General features: G+C 49.4%; 1 protein-coding gene across 1 annotated transcript; it reads right to left on the bottom strand.

Annotated features, from left to right (window-relative positions):
• Positions 1 to 2041: 2041 nt before the first annotated feature.
• REN (renin) lies at positions 2042 to 12867 on the bottom strand. The gene is made up of 10 exons (XM_023186981.1): positions 12732 to 12867; positions 9253 to 9403; positions 8533 to 8656; positions 7773 to 7891; positions 6595 to 6791; positions 4563 to 4571; positions 3887 to 4006; positions 3401 to 3542; positions 3044 to 3142; positions 2042 to 2403 (listed from the first exon to the last, which is right to left on the bottom strand). Exons 1-10 carry the CDS (start codon positions 12827 to 12829, stop codon positions 2242 to 2244), a joined length of 1221 nt encoding a protein of 406 aa, XP_023042749.1. The 5' UTR covers positions 12830 to 12867; the 3' UTR covers positions 2042 to 2241.
• Positions 12868 to 18161: the final 5294 nt, after the last annotated feature.

Consider the following 18161-nt stretch of genomic DNA (forward strand, 5'->3'; position numbering starts at 1 on the left):
AGGGTGTGAAGTGGACAGACCCTGCGTGTGTCCTGGGGAGGAGAGCTAAAGGCCTGGCACAGCTGCAGGGCCAAAGCAGGACGTGGTGATGACTGGGGGGTGAGAAGGAGGGGGAAGGGGTGACAAGGTGTCCTGGGGCAGAGTTGCTGCAGGGAGGAGACATGAAGAGAGGCCAGGCGGGCTCAGGGGCAAGTCCCTCTACTAGCCAGATACTCCTTTGGTCATTCTCTGCCACCTCCTGAGCAGGGCTCTGTTGGCTGCCAGCCCCATTTGCCGTGGTGAGGCCTCAGGGATCTCAGTAGTCACTATCTCTCATTGCCCCACCTAGAAAAGCACCTTCAGAGAATGGGCCCTTTCCTATTTTCCCAGTTATCCCTTTGGCCTATCCCGGAACCTGTCGACTAGGAGGCTCCTATGCTTATTGTTGTCCAGAATCCAGCTCTGCCTAGCAGAACTTCTGCAGTGATGAAAATGTTCTATATCTGCTGTCCAATGCAGTGACCACTAGCCACGTTGATTTTATTCAATTTTTTTTCTTTTGAGACGGAATTTCACTCATGTTGCCCAGGCTGCTGGAGTGCAATGGTGCGATCTCTGCTCACCACAACCTCCGCCTCCCGGGTTCAAGCGATTCTCCTGCCTCAGCCTCCCGAGTAGCTGGGATTAAGGCATGTGCCACCATGCCTAGCTAATTTTGTATTTTTAATAGAGATGGGGGTTTCTCCATGTTGGTCAGGTTGGTCTTGAACTCCTGACCTCAGGTGATCCACCCTCCTCAGCCTCCCAAAGTGCTGGGATTATAGGTGTGAGCCACCGCGCCCTGCCGATTTTATTCAATTTTAATTACTTTTAATTTTAGTGTAAGTAGCCACATGTGCCTACCATACTGGACAGTGAAGGAGATAATGGGAGTCGTGTCTGCCTTCTTAAGGTCACGGAGCTCCAGGATGGAGCTGGAAAAGACAATGGCCTCCAACACTTCCTTTGCCGTCAGGAAGCACAGCTGCGCAGGACAAGGGAACATGGAGAATAAGTGGGAGTCCAGGGTCCTGAAGGCCAGGCTCTGGCTCTTGGTACTGCTCATGGACTCTTGCAGATGGCTCCCAGAGGTACTGAGGGCCTGGTTGAGCCACTCAGTGCCTCACGACTTTCTGTCAAAAGAGAGGTGAGCAACTATGGTGAAGAGTGATGGCTTCAGTGGCTCCAGGTGGATGCTGATTTCTCATTCCCCAAGTTACACATGCCCTGAAGACAGCCCAAAGAATGAGAGTGGGAGAAGAGACTTCAGTCTGAGGAGTCCCTGGTGGATGGGATGGAGGATAGCAGTGTGTGTGCACCTGTGTGCTTGTGTATGTGGCCCCATACCAGCGTGCATGAAGCACTGTAAGTATGACAGTACCAACTGCTTATGATGAGGTGGAAAGCCTCCAGGACCCAAGTCAGGCAGGCTGGGTTCCAGTCTTGATTCTTCACTATCTTTCAGTATTCTTCACTACTTGATTCTTGACCAAGTAATCTTGGGCAAGGCCTGCCATTCTCTGGGCCTCAGTTTCCCCACCTGTAAAGTGGAAGTATTGCCTGGATCTCTGGTGTTCTATGATTTTAGGTGGTAGTGCCTTAGAATGCCTGTGTAAATGGCTACATGGGGCAGGGCTGGGGCATCTGCAGTGGATAAGGAGAGCTGAGGGGAGTTTTGCAGGGACAAGAGACAGGGCTGACTTGCTCAGCAGAGCAGTCTGAACTCAGAGCTGGCTCCTGTGAGCCGGGTGAACTTTCTGACCCGTAGTCTACTGCCACAGCATTGGCCTTGGTCCCTGAGGGACTAAAGGGAGCTTGGTTCCGGCTCTCTTCAGACTTCCCACCGGAGGTTGTGTAAACAGCTCCACCTGAGTCCTATTGATGGCCGATGGATGGCATCATCCCTGCATGCAAGAACCTGTGTGCGAGGCGAATGTGTAGCTTGTCCGTGTCACATTCCTGTCCACACATGATCATGCAGCCCCTCCCTCTGTTCTAAACCCTAGTGAACCCAGATGCGACAGGCTGTGAACATGAAGTCTTTATTCTGTTTGTCCTCAAAGCAGGGAAGGGCGGGTGCAGGGGTCAGGGCATGGATGCAGCAGGAGCTCCACATCCAGTGTCTCCATGTGAGGGCATAAGCCCAGGCAGAGGGGCATCTCAGAGAGTGTTCCTGCTCTGGGCCAGGGCTGAAGGCTGGGCCTGCCTGGGCAGCAGAGGGCCTCAGCGGGCCAAGGCGAAGCCAATGCGGTTGTTACGCCGATCAAACTCTGTGTAGAACTTTCGGATGAAGGTGGCGCCCAGGGCCCAGGTGGGTCCAGTGGGCGGCGGGATATCCATGGCGTGGATGGCCAGTGTGCACAGCTTTTTACTACTGTAGGATTCCTGGCAGGAAGGGGGAGAATTTCTCCATACCCAGCACATGACCATTCTCCTTTCACCTTGCCTGACCCCAGCAACTGTCTTCAGCAACATTCCCCTTCTCACCTCCATGTCTCCCCTAGCCACACTGGGCCTCCCTCACATCTTGGCCTTTTTGCCCCATTGTGGACTGTACCACTCCTGTGTTTAGCCCCTGTGCTAGATGCCAGGCAAACAATGCATCAGGCACCGTGCTTCCTTCAGGAGATTACAGTTTGCCTTAGCTTCTGATCCTAGACAAGTTGTTCAACTTCTCTAAGCCTACTGATTATGAAAAGAGGATAAGAATATAGGAGCATAGGATTATTGGGAGTATTTGATGAGAAAATGGAGATGAGGGAACAGGCACAGTGATGCCCAAATATGGCCACACATTGGAATCACCTAGGAAACTGAACCCCAGGTGCCACTTCTAGAGGTTCTAATTTAATAGGTATGGGATGTGGCCCAGGTACCAGGATTTTTCAAAGCTCTGCAGGTGACATGCACAGCCAAGTTTGAGAACTACATTTCTAACATGATCTATGCATTGTAATCTGTCCCCCTTTGAGGGTCTCTGTCCAGCCTTCCTCCCTACCACCGAGGGGGCCGACTCGAACCTCACCTGAAATACATAGTCCGCGCTGGTGAGCGTGTATTCTTTGCCTCCCAGGTGGAAAGAGATGTCAGGGAGTGTAGGGCCCTCGTTACACTTCACGACATACTGGGGTGGGGGGCAAAGGGAGCCTCCTTGAGTATGGAAGACGTCTCAGCAGACGAGGAGTCCTGCGCTGGTGGCCTGGCCTCTCTGCTGGGAGGGTTGGGCACAGTGCCCCGCTCCATGGGTGACCAGCCACACGTGTGGAGAGTGTGAGGTGAACAAGCGACGGCCTGAGACGGCCTCATCTGCCTGGGGGATTTGTGAGCTGATACCAGGTGGCGCTCCCCCCACCCACAGCACCTTCCCTCTTTGGCTTCTTACATCAAACAGCCTCTTCTTGGCCCCCAAGGCCTCCATGAGCTTCTCTATGGAGCTGGTAGAACCTGAGATGTAGGATGCACCAGTGTCCACCAATGCCAGGCAGCCGTCTTCACAGAGCAAGGTGGATGACCCCACAGACACCCTGGGGGAGGCCACAGTCAGACAGACAGACAGAAGGCTGATGGGGCACCTCCAGGCTGCGTGTCCTTCCTGAGTGTGGGTGGGTTGGTGGAGGCCACGGTGGTGGCCCGTTGAGGCAGTGAATGGAGGAGGGAAGGTACTGTCGCCCTCCACCACTTCTCCCCAGGCCCTTCCCTTCTCTGTTTCCCAGCCTGGACAAAGCAGGCAGAGAGCAAATGGTGGCTGTGCTTAAGAAGTGGCTGCATTTGGAAAGAGGGCAGGATGGTAACGCTGTCCTTCCCACCCTCCCCAACCTCAATGACATCAGCAATTTTTGGAGCCCGGAGAGGGTTGAGGATTTCTGACCCCTTCATTTGAATCTGCCAGATGCCAGTCTTGATGAGGTTGATATAGTGGAAATTCCCTTCGTAATGCTGGGGGTCGCTGCCTCCCAGCACAATCTGTCCTCCCAGCGACTGGGAATTCCTAAAGGAAAGATCAGAAGCTCTTGGAAACCCATAACCTCTGGGACCCAGCAACTCAGGCAATCGGGGAAGGTTGCACAAGTGTGCCGGGCAGGACAGAGGGCTCTAGGGCGCAGGAATATGGGACAGACAGCCAGGCTCAGAGCTGTCGTTGGGAAGCATGCAGAACATACTGCTTCTCCGCCTTTCTTCCCTCCCCAAGCCCAGCCAGAGGTTGTTCCAGGGTAGTCCAGCTGTTCCCCAAAAAGCATCCCCAGAGAGGTCACAGAAAAGGAGCAGGTACGAGAACAGTGAGTGGATGTGAACAAGACACAAATGGACGCCCCTCACTCTTGGGTTGCTGCTGACTGAGCAGGTGCAGGGGAGGGGACCCTGGGGAGGCTGTTAGGTGTGGGCAGGGGGCATGGAGAGAGCAGGAAGGAGGGACAGAGAACTTCGGCATCTAGTGGAGGCTGGGCTTGCTGCTGCGAGTTTTGGGCCGGTGGCATGTGTAATTCTGGGTCAGGTGCTCAGGGAGTATGGAAGGTCACAGCCATGTGGGGGTTTTGTCTCCTTACTCGGAATCTCTGCAGAGAAAGAGAGACAGCAGAAAGGAAGCTTCATTTCACGCCAACCTCATCAGCCCTGCTGTTTGACAGGGTGGGTGTTATGTACTCTCTTTGTCCTTCAGGCAATGGAATCACTAAGAGGCGAAGTCACTTGCCTGAAGTTACCCAGTCCATGAGTGAACAAGTGGGGGACTGGAGCCAGGCTCCTGGTGCCCCGTCTGGAGCTGATTCCCCTCGCCTTCCTTTCCTCTACACTGCGCTTGGCTCAGGGACTACTGTAGGCCTAGTCTCCAGGGCATGCATGTGTGTGTGATGTGTTTTTCCAGAATTCATACTAGAATTCACACATGCACATGTGTGCATGGGTGTGTAGGTGTGCATATGTTATTTTGTGCAACTGCAACTTGTGTTTTTATAAATTTGGAATGTATGTGTATGTGCTAGCACAAATTCCCTACTGCCTCTCTCTCAATACTTCAGGATGTCTCTGGATGTTCCCTCCTTCCCATCTCAAGATAAAGGAAGAAGCCAGCCCTCTCCTCTGCAAAGCCTAGCTTCTTCCTGTCTGCTGGAACCTCATCTCTTTCATGGCCTTCAAACTCCAGTGCCCCCATTTAGCTCCTATTCTTTCCACATTTTTAATCTCTTTCTTTCCATTGGCTTCTTCCTCCACCTACAGGCATCACTCGAGCATCCTCTAGCATTTAAAAACACCCACCCTTCCTTTTCTGCTTCTGGATCTCACCCCCCACGCCACCCCCCATTCCCTTCCCTGTTGAATGTCCCAGGGCAACCTACATCTCATGACCTCCACTTCCTGACACCCACGTCATCCACCTCTTAACTGCTTGCCATCTGGCCTTGCCCCCACCTCCTCTAAAATGGCTCGTCTAAAGACCACCTCTGACTGCAGAGCCACCAATTGGTCTTTTCTCAAGGCCTCCCTTTCTATCACCACACCAGAGACTCCTCTCCATTTTACTGTGAGATTTCTCTGAACTCTGATCCTCTCCTCTATTCTTTTTGCCACTGGCCTCATGTTCTTACCCTTTTGACTTTTTTTTTCTTTTTCTGAGACTGGATCTCACTCTGTTGCCTCAGCTGGAGTGCAGTGGCATAATCACCGCTCACTGCAGCCTTAACTCCTGGGCTCAAGCGATCCTCTTGCCTTGGCCTCCCAAAGTTCTGGGATTACAGGCATGAGCCACTGCACCTGGCCCCTTTTGCCTCCAGCTCTCTTGTCTCCAACTCATGCCATCTTTCTGAGCCCAGCAGTTTGGAGTAGAGCCCAACCCTGCTCAAGAGCTGACAACAGCTTCCCCAAGGCTGGCTGAGCTGCATATAAGCTCAGCCTAGAATTGAAAAGCATCCATGGTTTGCAGCACCACACTCGCTGCCTGCCTGTGACACTCATTACATTGGAATATGTCTTGTCTTCCCTGTTAGCCTGTAAGCTCTATGTGGGTAGGGGAGTACAGGTTCTGCCTTGTTCACTGTGTTCACTGCTGCATCCCCAGAGCCTCACACAGTGCTTGGCACATAGCATTTACTGAACTGATGAGTGGGCAGACAAATGAAGGATCTAATGGATGACTGAAGTTGGCTGTCTCTGTGTGGGAGGAGCCATGGCCCTCACAGGCAGGGCTCCAGGTCATGGTAATCCCTTATTTCCCATCACCCCCACCTTGCATCTCTTCTTGTTCCAGAGTGGTACCGTCCATTAGAATGTCCTGCCAAGCTGAGAATGTTCTCTATCTGCACTGTCCAAAACCGTAGTTACTAGCCACCACAGCTGCCAGACATTTGACATGTGGCTAGTGCAACTAAGAGCCACCAGTTGAATGCTTAATTGATGCTTAACTGTACTGAATTAATTTAAATTTCAATGGTGCCTTCCATATTGGCTAGTACAGTTCTAGATATTAATTGACTGTCACCTAATCACAAACACTTAACAATTCTGGCCCAGGCTCTCCTTCCACTCCCCAGCTCTTCTCCCCTCCTCTCCCCCCACCTCAGCCCCTGGAGTCCCAGTCCCCACCTGTTGTAGTAGAAAGAGAAGACGTCCTCTTTTAGCACGCCTTGGGAGAGGATGTTGTCGAAGATAGGGGTGACCCTGCCAATGGCCTGTTCGATGAAGCCCATGCCCACAACCCCGTCAAACTCGGCCAGCATGAAGGGTAAGGCAGGCATCTCCGTGACCTCTCCAAACATCTGTGTCACTGTGATTCCACCCACCTGTGGGAGGAAGGACCAGAGGAGACCAAGCCCACTGCCCACTCCTTGGCTGGAGTCTGGTTTGGGCTTCCACACTAGGGATCCCAGGGGCACACAGGCTTCAGGGTACAGAAATTGGGGTAAGAGTGTTTCCTCAACTCTGCACGCACACACTCTGTGTATGCCAATGTGTATGCCTATACACGTCTGTGCCGCAGAGCCGAGAGAGAGCTGGAGTTGACCAGGGATCGGACAGCAGAGGCTGAGAGGGTGGTCCTGCCAAGCAGCAAAAGAAAAGCTGTCAAGAGCTCCTCCCCCTCCCCAGTGGCCCAGCTTTCGTGCCCGGCAGGACTAGGTCTTGGCCCCCACGCTTATCATGGGCGAAGGGTTTCTTCAGCACAGCCAAGCTTGCCCTTCTCCCTTCTTTATATCTGAGTTCACAGAAAAAGGGAAGGAGGCAGGAATCACCCTGATTTTCTGTCAGGTCCCATGTGTGCCCCTCCCCTAACTCTGATGGAGCAGGGCCTGAGAAACTCCAGAATGAGGAAAGGGTCAGACATGAGCCAAATAAAAAGAAAAGCAGGACTTGACCTGAATCCCAGAGTCAACCTCAACTGTGACCTTAAAACCTATGCCTGACCCTAAAACTCAGCCTGACCCTGACCCTGGATTTCAGACTAGGGTGTAGCCCAGTCAGAGCTGGTGAACTTGGACAAGTTACTTGACTGCAGCCATGGGGCTCACGACAAGCCCTACGTGCAAGTCAGATGCAAAAACATCCATAAACCACCCAACAGTTAAGCCCGTGGCCCAAGCTTGCTCCCCCATAGGTACTGCTGCTTTGCAGCAACAGCCAGATGTGGCAGAGCGGGGTGTTCCTCAGCTCCCCAGGCTCCAAGTGGGCGGCAGTGCACCTCCCCGCAGGTATGGCCCCTGGAGGGTCAGGAGAGGCCTGGAGACAGAAGGGGTTGGGAGCAGGTGACCTAGGGCAACCCCACTTACGGTGATGATGTCCTGACTCAGAAAGCCACTGACTGTCCCTGTTGAATAGCGGAGGGTGAGTTCTGTTCCATTGTGCTTGTAGCTGGAGGAATCCGAAGCATCGAAGAGCTTGTGATACACTGACAGGGGGACAGAGGCTCAGGTTTGTCCAAGAGTGGCCCAGACAGGGGGACTCAGAGGCAGGGTGCATTGTGGGTATGGCTGGTGTGGCTTAGGGCTTAGCTTAGGTACAGGGACGAGTGACTCTAGGGTCTGGGGGCTTGGAATATGTGCTTCATCAATCAAGGACTGGATTTCTTGGGCCCCCCTAATGTGCCCATACCTTGATAATTTTGTCCTAAATGAAGGAATTTAAAGTAATCACTAACACTGATAACACCAGAGAAGATGCTGGGCACAGAGTAAGTGCCCAGTAAGAGGTTGTTGGTTAAGACTAGGGATGGAAGAGTTCCGAGTGCCTGGGATGGGTTTGAGAATTCAGTCCTGTCTCAATCTCAGGAAGACTGGGAAGTGGCCTTCTGAGTGGTCAGGGGTTCTTGGAGCTTTCTTTTTTTTTTTTTTTTTAAACCTTGGTGGCTATATCAGAAAAATGGGAGACGTCTTCCTCTCTCCCCTGAGTGTCAGGGTCAGTGGGTGCAGAGGCAGAGAGGAAGGCACTCCCTTGGTGGCAAGAGGGATGGGAGCTAGGTGTGGGGCAGGATTGCTCATGTACAGTAGGGCAGGGGGATTGGGGAGAGGCACTGTGGGTCTTAGGTCTCACCACAGGCAGTGTAGAGACGGCTGCACTTGGAGGAGGGCACCCAAACGTTGGACGAACCAGTGTCAAAGATGACTTTGAAGGTCTGGGGTGGGGTGCCGATGCCAATCTCGCCATAGTACTGGGTCTGTGGGGTAAAAAGAGAGGGCTGGAGGGGCTCAGGGGACCTTGGGTTTTGGGGTCTTGTCTGGCTTCACCCTTGGCTGTCAGGGTAAGATTTGGCCCAGGTGAGGTCCTGTAGCCTCTCGGGGTTTCTGTTGTCCTGCAGGAACTGGTCAGAGGCTTAGCATCGCCCCATGGCATCCCAGAAACTGGGAATCTCAGTAAGACAAGATGGCGAAATCAAAACATTGAGAATGAAGCAGGATGCGAACTTGACCCTTGAGAATCTACTGGGGCAACAAGCCGTCAGACTGTGCTGGACCCGGTCACAGAAGCTCCCACCTGAGTCACACACCCCTTCCCACCCACCTGAGACACCTGGCTTAAGGCCTGGGCTGAGTTCCAAACCTATCCCTGCCCCTGAATGGCCCCTGGGTGCCTTCCTGTCTTCTGTGCTCAGGCTTTCCAACCAGAAAATCAGAATTTTCTAGGGTGCTCACGTGTTCCTCAGCGCCTTCGTCAAACACAGCATGGGAAGGGTGAGTTTTGTGGTAAAGAAAGCCCTAGGTCCATGGGGGAAAGGAGACAGGGAGGGAGCGAGGGGCTGAGCCAGGCACTCACATCCATGTAGTTAGTGAGGATCACGGAGGAGGTGGTGTTGCCAAGGGCCAGCCTCTTCATGGACTGGCTCCACTCGGGACCAAGTCTGGCCATGTCCACACCTCGTTCCTTCAGGCTTTCTCGGATTGAGGGCATCCTCTTGAGGAAGATCCTGGCCCATGGTGGAGGAAGCAAAAATAGAAAAGTGCTGTACCTCCACCATAACGGTAGAGTCCCTGAGGCCAAATCCCTGCTTTTGGTACAACCACCTTTAATGTTAGCCCAGCCACCTGGAAATCACCTCTGTCCCTGAAGGCCTCTGGAGCATTTATAAGAGTTACCTCTTGTCAAGAGTCAATTTAGAGGAGTCAGCTGCCCGCGGATTAAATAACCCTGAAGTGACTTCCTTCTGTTGCCTAATTTTGATTAGGCAAGGCTATTTGTTTATTGGTCCGTTCATTCATTTATTCCATAATCACCTGCTGAACAACTACTTTGTGCCTTACTGTGCTGGAAACTGGAGCTAGAAAGATAACGATCATGACCGCCTTTAAGGAACTCCAGCTGGCAGGAGGACAGACGGGAAACAGGCACAGACATTCCCTCTGAAGAGACGAATGCCAGGGAGTGCCCCTGTCAAAGCTAGGGGCTGGTGGGGAGACAGTGCTATGGGAGGCCGCTAGGTGGCGGCAGATGCCCACAGCAGCTGCGAGGTCTCCAGGATACCAGCGGACAGGCACCCAACCAGGGCTGTGGTGGAGAGGATCCCCTGAGCTGGGTTGGGCATAGAGAGAAGCCAGCATCTTCAGAGCGCCGTGCACCTCGTCCTTGGAGAGATGTGTTCCAGTTCCTTGGCTTCTTGTCCAGATGTTTTCCCATCACCTTTGAGAGGCAGAATTAAAGAGACCTGGGAAACTGACTCTCCTGAGTTGCTACTGAGAGCTCTCCAACAAGCTAGCTGTCATTCATTTTATAGATGAGAAAAATGAAGATTCACGGGGACGAAGGTTGACTCAGAAATGTTGCAGCAGGGATTCAGATCATGTGTCTGGCCTTATTTCCCATATAGGGCCCCCTGGGTCCCGACATAAAGGCTGTTTGCCAAAGCCCAGAGGAAGATGTCTCTAGCTGTTCACTGGAAGATCCCAGGATGGAAGCCCAAGTTGACTCTGCAATAGACTTTCCCATACACAGGGAGATTCCCTCTTCCTTCTACTTTCTTCTCAGCAGCCAGTCCTCCTATACTTACACTACCCTTTCCTTCCTACATCATTCCTGCGTCCCATGCATTCTACTGACTCCCATTTTGCCCATGGACATGAATGCAACTTTTATGCCTATCAGCATGGTATTGTAACAGAAATGATTTGTTATCTTCCTATCACAGTTTACTGTTACCAAAATATTTTCACAATCATTATTTTATTTGCTTTCATAAGGTGGATGATTTTATTACTCCCACTTTACAGATGGGAAAATGGAGGGTCAGAGGTTTGACCCCACTATTTACTCACAGCAGCCTATGGTTTGCATTTCCCACTATTTACTCACAGCAGCCTATGGTTTGGACTTTCACTTTTTGCCATTTCCTTTTCAGAAAATCCTTTTCTTCTCCCCTTCCCTTTCCTCCCAGTTCTTTAGTCCTCCAAGCCCCAACATGTACACCCACCTCCAAGAAGCTTGCCCCAAGGCCTCCAGCCCACACTGGCCTCACCTTCCCTTGGGCCTCTGCTCTGTTTTTCCTTGAGTCTCACAGCCTGCACTGTACAGCATGTGGAACTGGTGCCATATGGTGGTGAAGACAGTGGTTGCAGGGGGCATGCCTGAATCCCCTTACCACCCAGGCTGGAGTGCAGTGGCCGGATCTCAGCTCACTGCAAGCTCCGCCTCCCGAGTTTACGCCATTCTCCTGCCTCAGCCTCCGGAGTAGCTGGGACTACAGGCGCCCACCACCTCGCTCGGCTAGTTTTTTTGTATTTTTTAGTAGAGACGGGGTTTCACCGTGTTAGCCAGGATGGTCTCGATCTCCTGACCTCATGATCCGCCCATCTCGGCCTCCCAAAGTGCTGGGATTACAGGCTTGAGCCACCGCGCCCGGCCTCTGGGCCTCTTCTAAGTCTCCATTAACCCCTCTAAAAATGGGCCTAATGGTAGTACCTACCTCAGAGTCACTGTGCAGATGAAACCATGTGCCCACTGCTCAATACATGTAAATTGTGAGCGTATATATGTACATGTTTACCTTGAGAAGCAGCTCATTCATTCAGCTGTCCCAAGTGCCTCACATGATGCTCTGCACATAACAGGTAGCAAAATTCCTATAATTCTGTTTCAAAAGCTGGATTCCCTCTCCACCCCTTGCCCAATTCCATTCTTTTTCTCTTTTGGATAACAGCAGGGGAAGATGTTTTTACTTTCCTCTACCTTTATCCTGGGGTGCAGCTGCTTTGAAGCACCCATCCTCTTACCCAGTGCTCACAACCCAGCAATTACTCTCTGAGAGCCTCAGAGCAAGGGAAAGCAGTTTTGGAAGCAAAAGGCCCAGTGTGTGCTGAGGCTTAGCCTCTTACATATCACCTCCCTGAGCCCCAGTGTCCTCATCTGCAAAGTGGGAATGCTGAGTTGTTGGGGGCATGACTTGAGATGAGACATGTGAAAAGATCCTGTGACACCCTAAGCGTTTTATAGGCTTAGCAAGTATTACCGTGATTAAAATGTGCCTTCCTACCTTCAGGACTGCTGGTCACATCTGCTGTCCCCAGACTGAAAACCCCTTTCTCTGTGAGGTCTTCTCTCAAATGCTGTGTCTTCCCCTTCTTCAGTCTTTTAGATAAGGTCTGGCTCTATCACCCAGGCTGGAGTGCAGTGGCTCAGTCTGTACCCATGCCTCACCCCCCCACCCCCATTTTTTTTTTGAGATGAAGTCTCACTCTGTCACTCAGGCTGGAGTGCAGTGGCACGATCTTGGCTCAGCAACCGCCGCCTCCCAGGCTCAAACGATTCTCCTGCCTCAGCCTCCCAAGTAGCTGGGAATTATAAGTGCCTGCCACTATGCCCATCTGATTTTTGTATTTTTAGTAGAGATGGGGTTTCCCCATGTTGGCCAGGCTGGTCTCAAACTCCTGACCTCAAGTGATCCGCCTCAGCCTCCCAAAGGGCTGGGATTACAGGCAGGAGCCACAGCACCCAACCACCCATACACTTCTTAATATTCAGGCTGTGAGCTCCTCAAGGGCAAGAGGCATGTCCTAATACTTCTGAGTTCTCTACAGTGCTTAGTTAGCATGGTGCTCTGGGCAGGAAGCAAAAGACACAGCTTCCATACCTGACTACTAGTGTTATCTATTGGGCAAGTCACTTGACCTCTCTGAACAGGTCCATAGCTCCCTGTCCAGCTGATTGTAAGGATTGAATGATAGCACACGTGGAAAAGTCAGGGTGTTGGGAAGGTGGGAACCCTGCACCCCTCCCACCCCTTCTCTGCCTGAGTTACCAATTACCGTTTAAAGGTGGTGGTGTCTGTCGGGAGACTGAAGGTGCAGGAGCCCCAGAGCAGCAGCAGCAGTCCCCAGCGAGGCATTCTTCTCCATCCATCCATCCTTCCCTCAGTCTGGAGCTCTCTCTGAGATCCACTGAGGTTCTGTGGCTCCCTTAGCCCTTCCCCTTTTATACACTTCATGCTTGGGGTGATTGCAATGCTGCTCTGCCCTGATTTATTACCCTGGGGCAGATGGCAGGGCAGCCAGCAATAAATCTCACTGTGGGACAGAGCTAGGTGGGTGAAGGGTACCCAGGTTTCCGGATGTGGAGCAGAGGGGCTGGAGGAAGGGGAGCGGTGGGAAAGCAATCTTGTGTCCAGTGACGCTAGCAACCCTCTATCTGGCTTGGCCCTGTGACCCCTGGAGCAGGCAGAGGCTGATGAGAAACAGCACTGCTCAGGGCCAATGTCAAAACTGGGACAAGCATAAAACCTAGGTTTCCAGCTCCCTAGCCCAGACTCAACCCCTATACCCTAGGAGCTCCATCCTCTATATTAACTTTGGCTTTGTCCCTGACTGGCCTCTGCCAGGCTACAGCCGTTTTCCCATCTAGAACATGGTGAATCTTCATGATTGGTTTCTTGGCAGGAGATGCAACAGCTGGTTTAATTATAAGAGTGGAGGGACTGGGTACAGTGGCTTACACCTGTCCCAGCACTTTGGGAGGCCGAAGTGGGTAGATCACCTGAGGTCACGAGTTCCAGACCAGCCTGACCAACATGATGAAACCCCATCTCCACTAAACTACAAAAATTAGCTGAGTGTGGTGGTGGACGCCTGTAATCTCAGCTACTCGGGAGGCTGAGGCAAGAGAATTGCTTGAACCCAGGAGGCGGAGATTGCAGTGTGCTGAGATCATGCCACTGCACTCTGGCCTGGGCAATAAGAGTGAAATTCCATCTCAAAAAAGAAAAAGAGTGGAGGGAGACTTAGCATGACTGACTCCATTTTGCCTCTGACCCCAGGGGTAATATCCTTTAGGTTAAAAGCTTCTGCTTAACTCTGTACATAGACCAGCTAATTATAGGAGTTTAGCTTGCAGTTCCACCTTAAAAAAATGGTAACAGTTCCTTTCTCCAAACTAACCCCCAAGGAGATAAGGAAATATACAGACAAATAACAATATTATGTTAAAGATTTATAGGAACATTGTGACCTGACCTAGAAAAAGGAAGTTTTACAACCTCTTCAGACCCTTGCTGCCACCCAGGTGTCTGTGGTCATCAGTCACCTCGCGATCTCAATCCCCTTCTTCTTCCCCCTTCCCTTAACATAAAAACGAGCCTAACATTCATGCTGACTTCAGATGGTTCTTTATGATGATGGTCCACCATCTTCTTGGTTTTCTGGTTCTCTGAATAAGGAGCTTTCCTTGCCACAACACCTTGTCTCTAGACTTATTGGCTGTTGTGTGGCAAGTCATATGAGCTTGGACTCAGCTACTCATGGCCTCGAGCAGTCTTTCTGTGTCTGATTACATTCAAGTACTGTTTTCATCAGGTCTGAGTTACAGGTTATCTAAATGGGCTTCCCATAAGGAGAAGCAATCATACTACAGAAAATTTTTCTTTGCGTTTTTGGTAGCTGGCCTAAAAAACAATTATTTTAGGCTGGGCAACAGTGACTCATGACTGTCATCCTAGTGCTTTGGGAGGATGAGGTAGGAGGCTCACTTGAAGCTCATTCAAGACCAGCCTGGGCAACATAGCAAGACCCCATCTCTGAAAAAAAATTAGCTGTGTGTGGTAGTGCGTGCCTGTAGTCTTAGCTACTGGGGAGGCTGAGGCAGGAGGATCACTTGAGTCCAGGAGTTCAAGGCTATAGTGAGTTACGATTGTGCCACTACACTTCCACCTGGATGACAGAGTGAGACCTTGTCCCCCTCCTCCAAAAAAAGAAAGATTTTACATTTTCTCAAGATAATTCCTAATTCTTATATTATCAGGTTTTTGATTATTTAGAAAAACTGAACTTTAGAAAGGTTAAGTCTTTATATTCATGTAACTTTCTGTATTGCTATTAAAGTCTTTGGATTATCACTTTTGTGAAATGAATAACCTATTTTACAAAGACCTGTGGTTCTGTTTTGATCAAATGTTTTGAGGCTTTAACATATTTGACAAATGTCCTCAAAATCTAATCCTAGATTAAGTTTGAAATGTTGCAATTCTTCATGTTTTGTTTTCCAGAGTCAAGAAAGCCTTTTTTTTTTTTTCGGACCGAGTCTTACTCTGTCACCCAGGCTGGAGTGCAGTGGCACGATCTCGACTCACTGCAAGCTCCACCTCCCAGGTTCATACCATTCTCCTGTCTCAGTCTCCTGAGTAGCTGGGACTACAGGCGTGTGCCACCACACCTGGCTAATTTTTTGTATTTTTAGTAGAGACAGGGTTTCACCATGTTAGCAAGGATGGTCTTGATCTCCTGACCTCGTGATCCACCCACCTTGGCCTCCCAAAGTACTGGGATTACAGGCGTGAGCCACTGCGCCTGGCCTGCCTTTTTCCTTTTTGAGCTATTTATAGCTTATAGAAATTGGGTTTACCTTTCTCTCTGTACCTAGTATCTCTAGGATTTAAAAAACAATTCAATCCCTCTGGGCCCAAGGACTATCATGGGAGAGGTGGGCACAAAACACTTTTTGATGTACTAATTTTACTTTTAAGGAGTAGAATTAGTTCAGATCCTCCAAATATAGGTACGTAGATGCCTAAACAGCTGATGGCTCAACACACAGAACTTATAGAAAGGTCGGTTTTGTAACTTTGCTATTTGGCTTTTGGTTTTGGCTCTTACGTTATTTAAAAGGTTTTAAGGGTTAATGAATGCTTGCCCACCTCCATTACCATCTGGCCTAAAACATTTAATTGAATACAAGTCTTTTGGCTTTGAGTTCCTTGGCCACAGGGATCCTACCAAGGGATATGATGGACCTGGGGCAGGTAGCCACAACATCCCCAGCAACAATGTGGAACAAAATAAAAGTTTGGCCGTTTATGCTGCCATTGGTATATCTTGGCCAAATGGGAGAATGTCAGCTAAAAATAAAATCTTAAGCCCCCTACTGACTGAATGACCCCCCTCTTGGCTAAGGGGACCCCAGACAAACCTTAAAAACTTAGTCTTCAGGTATAATGTGATGGGAAGTCAGACACACCTCATTATACCCTCTCCCTTTTGTGGTTTAGATACAACAACTAATCAACACAAATGTTAAAATAGAGGTCATAAGACTGACATCACTGAAATTTTGTAGCAATAAAATACCAAATTATAAACAGGACCTAAGGCCATGCCAGGCAAGAGTTAAGTCATGCATCGCTACACTTAAAAAATAAGTTATATTCTCAATGACACAAAGTTTCTCTTTTTCTCTAGCAGCCAAGCAAGCACTGGCCTTAAGACAAACAATATTAAAACAATTACAACTCATCCAGTTCATACATGCTGACTAACTGAACCCCAGTTCCACCAACCATAGCTATAGCTTTGATTAAATAAAAGACTGATTTCACTAATTTTCTCCTGATAAGAAGACTGCTGGCCATGAACTGGTTCTGGCTGGTTATAGAGATTGTGCATTTGCATGCCTTTGTGTTCTGAAAAGACCTTTTGATGTACAGGGCCTAATTGTAGTACATTTAAATGTTCCGTTTTCACCTCAAGGTAAACATGGGTCATATGTAACATGCATGTTTGTACGATACGCATGTGTCAGGATCACCTACATAAATATTCACAGCTTCTCCTGTAACATACATACATTGAATATGTATGCTTAGCCAGCTACTGTCATAGTCCCAGGAGCCCTGGGTAAAATTGACAGTGGGGAACAAACTTACTGACTTTCTTATTGATACAGAGGCCACATATTCTGTAGTTAATACCCGCCTACCTTAATTCAAAGAAGACTGTCTATGATGGCTACAGGAGGGGGTGTTGTGACTTGTATCTTCCTGAAACCTTTAGATTATCATCTTGGAGACCACAATCCATGGGAAAAACTGAAAAGATGAACCATACTCTAAAAAGATGCATTGCCAAAATATATCAAGAAACGTTTGACTTGGCATAAGATGTGGCTGACTGCTGTTGTGGATTCTAGTGGCTCCCTCAAGTTAGTTCAAATTGAGCCCCTTTGAAATATTATCTGGTAGCCCATTCTAGGTTTCCGTCGTGGTGGGAGAACCAACTGATGTTTTAAGAGATTTGGCAATTACCAAATGTTAAGACTCTAGGCACTATACTAACTTCTGTTCATGAGTTTGCTTCTAGCAGAACCACTCTTCCAACAGATGTGGTCCTACATCCTTTTCAACTGGGAAATTGGGTCCTCCCAAATACCTGGAAAGAACAAGGACCTGAACACAACTTTGCTGCCAAGTGGACAAGGCTGTTTGAGCTGCTTATGAACACACACTCCTCAGTTAAACTTGCTGGAGTAAAGCCATGTGCACATTATACTCAGGTCAAGGCAGCACCACCAGAAGACACCCCACTAACCTAGAAACCAGAAAACGGTGGGCTTGTGAGCACTTAAAAGACCGAAAGCTACTCTTTCACCAAAAGATAAGTAAAATGAAAATGTACCCCCTATGTGTCTTGCATGTCTTTTAGGGATTTTTGTTTCCTTGGCAAGACAACTTTTCAGTTAGGATTTTTCAGTCTATTGCCTCTTTCACTAGCATATCACACTGCCGGATTTGTCATCTTAAATCTTGTTCAGTACATGACCACTCTGATCCTATAGTTGTTCCTGTACACATGATTTTAGTCATGTAGCCTCTTGGGCATTAGATTTATGGAAGCTGGTTTTTCAAATCACACATAGGATCCAATTGATAACTCCATACCCAGAGGCCCCATATTTCTTTCTTATGCAGCCCCTCATTAGACACTACATGCAATGCAATAATAAGGACTCACAAGCCTGCAAGCCTACTTTCTACTTACCAAATGGTGTCCTTAAGCTAGCCACCTGTTGCTAGCTTAATTCCTCCTCTACAGCCCCATATTGATACAATTAGACAACAGGCTACCTGGCTTTAATAAACCTTAGAACACCAAAGCAGGCTTAATCTGGGGGCACTTACAGAGACTGCTTTACAGACCTATTCTCCTGGATTCCTAGTGTAATTCTATTAATCTTGGGAGGCATTCTTAAATTCAGCTTTGATGTTCTTCTTTTAGTCATGGTGGCCTACATTCTAGTGAAACTTATTATGTACTGTGTAAACAAAGGTTGTTCAAGTCTCACTAAAACTATCAAAGCAAAAAGTGAAATGCCCATGATCATTGTTCCTAAAAATGGCACTATGAAATATTTCCTTAGCCAGGTCAAATGGTTTCATTCCATAGTCACCCCTTGTAGACGCTGTTTGGCAAGAAGTA

The sequence above is a fragment of the Piliocolobus tephrosceles genome, chromosome 1 (genome assembly GCF_002776525.5).
Source record: "Piliocolobus tephrosceles isolate RC106 chromosome 1, ASM277652v3, whole genome shotgun sequence".
In the NCBI taxonomy this organism is placed as follows: Eukaryota; Metazoa; Chordata; class Mammalia; order Primates; family Cercopithecidae; genus Piliocolobus; species Piliocolobus tephrosceles.